The sequence below is a fragment of the Equus quagga genome, chromosome 3 (genome assembly GCF_021613505.1).
Source record: "Equus quagga isolate Etosha38 chromosome 3, UCLA_HA_Equagga_1.0, whole genome shotgun sequence".
NCBI lineage: Eukaryota > Metazoa > Chordata > Mammalia > Perissodactyla > Equidae > Equus > Equus quagga.
In genome coordinates, this window is record NC_060269.1 from 150,543,639 (window position 1) to 150,551,248 (window position 7,610).

At 48.0% G+C, this 7,610-nt stretch overlaps 1 protein-coding gene across 2 annotated transcripts; it reads left to right on the forward strand.

The window, feature by feature from the left end:
- Nucleotides 1–4,235: 4,235 nt before the first annotated feature.
- MRFAP1 (Morf4 family associated protein 1) lies at nt 4,236–6,402 on the forward strand. Of its 2 annotated transcripts, none has more exons than XM_046657485.1 (3): nt 4,236–4,381; nt 4,500–4,931; nt 5,392–6,402. In XM_046657485.1, the coding sequence occupies exon 2, from the start codon at nt 4,536–4,538 to the stop codon at nt 4,917–4,919; it is 384 nt and encodes a 127-aa protein (XP_046513441.1). In that variant the 5' UTR covers nt 4,236–4,381; nt 4,500–4,535; the 3' UTR covers nt 4,920–4,931; nt 5,392–6,402. The 2 variants fall into 2 exon arrangements, with proteins under 2 accessions (XP_046513441.1, XP_046513442.1); XM_046657486.1 differs by having other exon boundaries at nt 4,288–4,381; nt 4,503–4,931.
- The last annotated feature ends 1,208 nt before the right edge of the window (nt 6,403–7,610 follow it).

The following is a 7,610-nucleotide window of genomic DNA, read 5'->3' on the forward strand; positions in this document are numbered from 1 at the left end:
ACTTCCTGAAACTTCAAGTGATAAGAAGTATGTAATGATTCTACTCTCTGTGCACTGAATATAATTGCTATATGTGTAAGTTACATGTGTGCAAAAAAGTGACAGAATTACAAGGAGAAGTTAACAAATCCATCAATATAATAAGATAATTGATAGGTCAAGCAGACAAATTAACATGGTTATAGAAAATATGAACAAGACTATTAAGTTTGGGATTTTCACTTATTCAGCAAATGATCAAAGATTTTAGGAAGCTAAGAGTAGAAATTCATGTTGATATCTGGGAGAAGAGCCTTTCAGGCAAAGGAAATGGAAAGTGCAAAGGCCCTGAGGTGAGAGGCTGCCTGCCATGTACCAGAAATAGCATGGAGACTGATACAACTAGAGTGGAGTAAGTGAGGGGAATGATGGTAGAAGACATGGTCAGAGGGGCAGGACTAGGACCAGGATGAGGCACAGCAGGCACTCAATTTCAGGGTTGTGCAACTGCTGAGCCTGCAGAGAGGAATGTGGGTGGGCAGAGCAGTAGGATCATGTAGACCGTTGTAAGGACCTGGGTTGTTTTGTTTTGTTTTTTGAGGAAGATTAGCCCTGAGCTAACATCTGCTGCCAATCCTCCTCTTTTTGCTGAGGAAGACTGGCCCTGAGCTAACATCCGTGCCCATCTTCCTCTACGTGGGACGCCTGCCACAGCATGGCGTGCTGAGCGGTGCCATGTCCGCACCCGGGATCCGAACCAGCGAACCCTGAGCCGCCTAAGCAGAACGTGTGCACTTAACTGCTGCGCCCCCCGGCTGGCCCCAGGACCTGGGTTTTTACTCTGCTTGAAACAGAGTAAAAAGTATAAAGTTCCGAATCCAAAGAGTGACATGTTCTGCTTTGTGTTTCAAAAGACCCTCTGGAAGCTGGGCAGAGCTTAGACTGTAGGGGAACAACAGCAAAAACAGGAAGCTATTGCAGTAACAGAGAGAGGAGTCCGCAGACACGTATAAGATCCTGCTCCCAACAATGGGAGAATGCCTGTTCTTCTCAAGCACACACACGAAATTGACAAAAATTGACCAGGCCATAAAGAAGTCTTAACAAACTTTAAAGAATTACTATCAAACAGAACTCCATTTCTAAGCAAAATACAACTGTTGACACAAATAATCCATAACCAATCTATAAATCGCAAGTGGGGTGAGTTTATTATGAGCCAGACATGAGGACCAGCCCAGGGCCTTCCTTCCCCAAGGAGGGCAGGGCACCAAAGAAGTGGGGTGCACAGAGTGGTTACATACCGCCAAAGAGCATGTATCACATATGATTGGAATGTCCCTTTTACAACAGTCACAAGATTGCCTAGCCGGCATAGCGATTCACCCAGCAGGTAGCAGGTCTCTTGTCTTGAGCTGGGTGGGCACAGGTGAGCACAGCAATCAGTTCCTAGCCTAGGGAGAGATGCTTATCCTTAAGGAAATGCCAGTGTGGGGGAAGTTGCACCTTTATCTTAAGGGCATTTGTTCTTGTCTGCGGGACATACTAAATACTCAAAGCAGACATACAGTTCATGCTCAATGGCCATGTCAGGCCCTTTTGGGAAAACAAAGTCAGGCTAAATTAGTTTTACACCAAATGGCTTCCTCATATACTCCACTATATGCTATTGCTTGCCATTTATTTATCACAATTAAGTTAGAAGTCAGTAAAAGACGAGCATAGCAGCCCCCAAGTGGTTGAAAATTTAAAAACATAGTTCTAATAACTTATGGATCAAAAAATCATAGCTGGAATAAGAGTATACATAGAACCAAATAATAAGGAAACTATAAATACTGTATCAAAAGTTGTGGGATGCAGCTAAAGCCACACCTGATGGGAATTTAAGATCTTAAATGCTTATATTAGGAAAAAAAAGGAAAGTATTAACAGGTTACAACTATAACCTAAGAAGTTAAAAAAGGAACATGGAATAAATCAAAGAAAGTAGAAGGAAGGAGATAATAAAGATAAGAACGGAAGCTAATAGAAGAGAAAACAAGGAAATGCTCGGGATCAGGCTTCCAAATGAAGGTTAGGCACCCTGGGCTTTCTGCTCTGCCCAAAAGCACCTGGCTCAGTGGGGCCAAGCTAATCTCATCGTAGAAACAGGCAGTGCTTTTCAATTCATCTATCTAGTGGGAGCCATTTACTTTTTCCCCCTTTAAATAGACTTGATTTTTTAGAGCAATTTCAGATTTGTAGCAAAATTAAGCGGAAAGCAGAGTTCCCCTATACGCCTTGCCCCCACACTTGCACAGTTTCCCCCACTATCAAGCACCAGAGTGGCACGTTCGTTACAATCAATGAATCTACATTGTCACATTATCCTCACTCAAAGTCCATAGTTTACACGAGGGTTCTCTCTTGGTTTGGTACATTCTATGGGTTTTGACAAATGTATAATGACACGTATCCATCAATATAGTATCACACAGAATAGTTCCACTGCCCTAAAAAGCCCCTGTGCTCCACCTGTTCACCCCTCCCTCCCCCTAACCCCTGGCAAGCACTCATCTTTTTACTGTCTCCATAGTTTTGCCTTTTCCAGAATGTCATATAGTTGGAATGATATATTAAGTAGCCTTTTCAGATTGGCTTTTTTCACTTAGTAAATATGCATATGAGCTTCCTCCATGTATTTTCATGGTTTGATGGTTTATTTCTTTTCAGCAGTGAATAAAAATCCATTGTCGGGATGTTCTGCCGTTTATTTATCCATTTACCTACTGAAGGATATCTCGATTGCTGCCAAGTTTTGGCAATTATGAATAAAACTGCTATAAACATCTGTGTGCAGTTTTTTGTGCAGATGTAAGTTTTCAACTTATTTGGGTAAATATCAAGGAACACAATTGCTGGATCATACAGGAAGAGTATGTTTAGTTTTGTAAGAAACTTGCAAATCGTCTTTCAAAGTGACTGTGCCATTTTGGGTTCTCCCAGGACCGAATGAGAGTTCCTGTTGCTCCATATCCTCCCCAGCATTTGGTGTTACCAGTGTTCTGGATTTTGGACATTCTAATAGGTATGCAGTGGTATCTCATTGTTGTTTGGCCATTTGTTTTTATTCATACAAAAAAATTTATGAGCTCTCTGCCTCTGACATATCAAGAAAGCCCAAAAGTTGGATTTTTACAAGAGCAACCAAAATATTAAGAACTGGAGAAAAGTCTAAACCAAAGATATACATTTTGCATATGTCTAAGCTTGGTATTTACAAAGCATTGTCATAACTATTGTTTTTCTTAATCCTTCACTCTGCCATATTCAAAACTAAGACTTGTATCCATTTAACGGACTGAAAAACAGAAGCCAAACATGCGGCATTTGTGCAAGCAGGAAGATCGGCCCTAAGCTAACATGTTGCCAATCTTCCTCTTTTTTTTTTCCTCCCCAAAGCCCCAGTACAGAGTTACATATCCCAGTTCTTCTCGCGGGGTGCCACCACAGCATGGCTTGAGGAGCAGTGGGTAGGATCGGAACCACCGAACCCCAGGCCACTGAAGCAGAACGCGCCAACTTAACCACTCAGCCACGGTCGGCCCCCAAGGACTCCTGATGTTTTTATTGTTCTATTGTGATTAGGTCAACAGGCTAGAAAGTTAACTCATCTTCTTTAAAAGCTTATGTTGAGTGACTGTTAAATCTAACGCGTGCCAAGCTCTGCTCAGGGCATTAGGGTAAGGAGACTCCAGGACCCCTCGCTGCAGTAAAAGCTGGGAAGGGTAGTCAACAACGCCTCTTTCAACATCAACTGAGCCTGGGGTCTGGTGGGGCCTCAAGAGGAACCAGACCAGACCTTTCCCCCTGAGGCATGGGGGGCTTGGTCTGCTGGAGAGACACGCAGACACTTCTGACTGTAATCCAGGGAAGAACGGAAATGAGGCTTTAAGACGGCTGAGAGGGGTCCAGTCACGTGCTCAAGAGGAACGGGTCATTAGCCCGGGGATATCATGGACTTTCAGTCCATTATGACGTAGGATCTTCCCCGTTTGGCGTAGGAAGACCGCATCTACATCTTAAAAATACGTAAACCCGGCACTCGACAAGTTCCCTAATAGGAGGATGCACCCACAAGCGCTCACCCCAAAAAGCCAAACTAGCAGAGGGGCGGAGCACTGGAGGGTGAAGGGCGGAGCAGAGGGAACCACGGCGAGCGTGCGCGCTCGTGCGTGCGTGCGTGCGCGCGCGCGAACGCGGCCGAGCTGTTGTGCGCTGCGTTGACGTGCGCGCGCTCGCAACTTGATCTCTCGGCGGCGTGACCGTAAAGAGTCACGGCCGTGTCGTGAAAGGGGCTGCAACACGCAGGGCGCTGGTTGACGGCGGGGACTCCATTTTGTTCGCCGCTTCTCTGCTCGTAAGTCGCTTGTTTCAGTGGCTTCTCCGACGCGAAAAGTTTAAAAAGGGTAAAAGTTTTCAGGAATATTCTGGAACTCTGTTGATAAGCCTAGCGAGTCTCCATTTTGTCTCCGCAGCAGACGTCGGTCGTGCGGTTCCGGAGAGCGGGCGAAATGCGGCCCTTGGACATCGTCGAGCTGGCAGAGCCGGAGGAAGTGGAGGTGCTGGAGCCCGAGGAGGACTTCGAGCAGTTCCTGCTGCCCGTCATCCACGAGATGCGCGAGGACATCGCGGCGCTGAGCCGGCAGCGCGGCCGGGCGCCCCTGCGGAACCGCAGCAAGCTGTGGGAGATGGACAATATGCTCATCCAGATCAAGACGCAGGTGGAGGCCTCGGAGGAGAGCGCGCTGAACCACCTGCAGAGCGCGGGCGACGGCGGCGAGGGCCGGGCGGCCAGGCGGGGCGAGCGGGCCGAGGAGAAGGCCCGGGAGGTGGCGAAGATGGCCGAGATGCTGGTGGAGCTGGTGCGGCGGATAGAGCGGAGCGAGTCGTCGTGAGGAGCGGCGGCGGTGAGGCGGCGGGCGCCGTGCGCGGGGGGACCTTAGAGGGGCTCGCTTGACGGCGGGCCGCGCGGGAGGAAGCGAGGGGCAGAGGGTGGAAGCGGGCTCGGCTTCTACCCCAGGAGGCGTTAGTAGCTCCCGTTAAGGGTTCTTTTACGTTGGTAATTAGGGAAAAATAGGTTGGTGTCTCTGGGTTGATACGCGTGTGTTTGTAACTGGCGTCATGGGCCAAGGGGTAATCGTGGGGCAACAAACCTGAAAGTGGCTAAGGGAGCAGCGTGACAGCGGGCCGTTGAGCAAGCGCGGGGAGAATGAGCGTTTTCAGAGGGAGGGTCGTTAGGACGATGACGGCTTTGCTCGATTTCTGGCTGGGACGAGGCGGCGTCCGTACAGTTGCCTGTGAGGGGTTTGGTTTGTTCCCCCCCAGGACTGATGTCTTAACGATGGGTTTCTCCCGCTTGCGCTTCAGGTTTACAGCCAATGGATTCGGGTCCACTGGTGGAGATTGGCTGACACCCTGGAGAAGCTGAAACCGGAGAGCCTTTTGTTTTCTCTTTTTCCTCTGTCTACACTCTGTCCTCACTTACACTACGTTTCTGCTATGGTCTGTGGTTGACGACCTCAACATGAGTTCCGACTGTTCAATGTTTTCGTTTCGGGAAGTTACTTTTATTTGGGGAACGCGCTCACATACGGGAATTAGGGCCCAGATTGTAAGCTCTTGCGGCAGTCACTCGTGTTCCTGGGTTTTGGTTGTTTCTGGATTTTGAGATGCTTTGCTCTTTCTTGTGTGACCTGATAGCTCCCTGGGACTTTGGGTCCGTGTGTGACACGGGACTCGGAGTTGGAGTCTCCGCTCTGGAGGTGCTGGAGGAGCTGCACTGCTTCTGGAAGACAACTCTGCAGCAGCTGCCGGCGAAGCTGAAGAAGGGACCCGGCGTCAACTGGAGTGTGAACGGGCCGACCTGGCTAGGACTGATGAGTCAGAGGGCTGGAGGGTGGCATTGCCTGTGTGTTGGGACTCTAATTTCTGTGTGAGACCAAAGGAGGAGAGACGTATTTTGTTCAAACTTTAAATGTTATGTGGCACACTATCTGACGTAACCTGTCTGGTCAGTCTGTTTGGACAACCTAATTCAGTTTTATTTGACCTGGAACCTAGGATAGGAGATGAGATCTTAGTATTTTCTACAAGTTGATGCAATACCCTGGTACATTTCAGGGGATTCTGGGCATAAAGTGAAAGGTATCTGCAATGGCCCTTGAGGGGTTGGGGAAGGAGAGCAAGGACTGGCTGCATTGGACCCAAAACTGGACAGAGGCTAGGCATCTTCAAGGTTCATGAGTTGTCCAGCTATAAATTCATTTGAGTAGCAGACCTGACAAGTTTTTGAGGTCAAAACCCTACCATGTGTAAAAAAAGAAATTACCATGTTAATAAAAGTATTCATTTCGCTTGGAAAGACAAAAGACATAAGAAGTTATTGGTTAAGTTTTGTTTCTTTCAGAATGAGATCTTTCTCCTTGAGTGTCATCATTGCCAAATGGAAGATGAATTTCTTAGGGTTTTTGAGGCCCTCAGTAAGCCTCTAGTCATAGGGAAGACTTACCTTTACATGCGCCTGTGGAACTGGGTGAGGAAGGAACATCCTCAGTTCTTAGTGCAGGAAGGGACTTAAACAATCCTGTGGTCCAGGCCCCGGCCTTCAGGAGCAGAAGGACTTCAGCCGTTCAACCTAGAAAATCGGAACACATTCTCTAGTCCTTGCACTAGGAACGTAGTGGTAAGACATAATTATGGTGGGGTGGCGGACCACTTCCCTTCAGAAATGAAGGACTGTATTACTCCCCTAGCTGCTGGAAGTGTTGGTGACAGATGGCTCTCAGTTGCTCTGCCCTCTGAGAAGTGCCTCTGCTTAAGAGCTGCCTTAGCCAAGGTCACACCCCCTTTGGTGGCCCATATCCTGGGAATAATGGGCTGGGGGTCTAAGGGCCCCATCCCTCTCACTGCAGCTTGGAGCAGCTTTGAAGGGCATGTCAGCTTCAGAGCTCCCTGCGGGGTCTGCTGAGACTTTTGCTAGGACTTTATCATAGCCCTGCTTTTCCCTCTGCTCAGTCTTGTGTCTCTTCCACAGGGATTCATCCCTAATCAGTTTATTTGCAGTGTAATTTTCTGCTACCCGAGGAACCCAGTTGATAAATGTAAAACAGTAGAAAACGGTGTCACCAGCTAGATCCCATGTCTTAGAGCACTGGGTGGGGGGGGGGGGGGGGGGGGGGGGGGGGCGTTTCAGAGCGGGGGGGGGGTGCGGGACGCATTTCAGAGCAAGTAACTGGTGAACTTAGCCTTGAAGGGTGACTGTTCCTTGTTCGAAGGACAAGGAGAGAATAAGGGACATCCCGGGCACACAACAGTGAGAAAATGCCAGAGGTTCAAAAATCTGTGTGTGTCTTGCAGTAGTAGGGCAAAGTGGGTAGGATGGAGTTATGAATCGGGAAACAACCACCAAAAAAGCTACATTTGGTACATGTGCCCAAAGTGGAAAATTGACACGCGTACAATACTACTAACTAGACTACAGACTTTATTCTGATTTCACCAACTTTCCACTAAGGCCCTTTTTCGGTTTCGGGATACCACACTGCATTTGGTAGTAGGTTTTTAAAATAGGTGATAGAAATGGGAAA

What these genes read in the sequence shown, in the direction of transcription:
- MRFAP1 (XM_046657485.1), top strand. Translation starts at nt 4,536, where the DNA reads ATGCGGCCCTTGGACATCGTCGAGCTGGCAGAGCCGGAGGAAGTGGAG.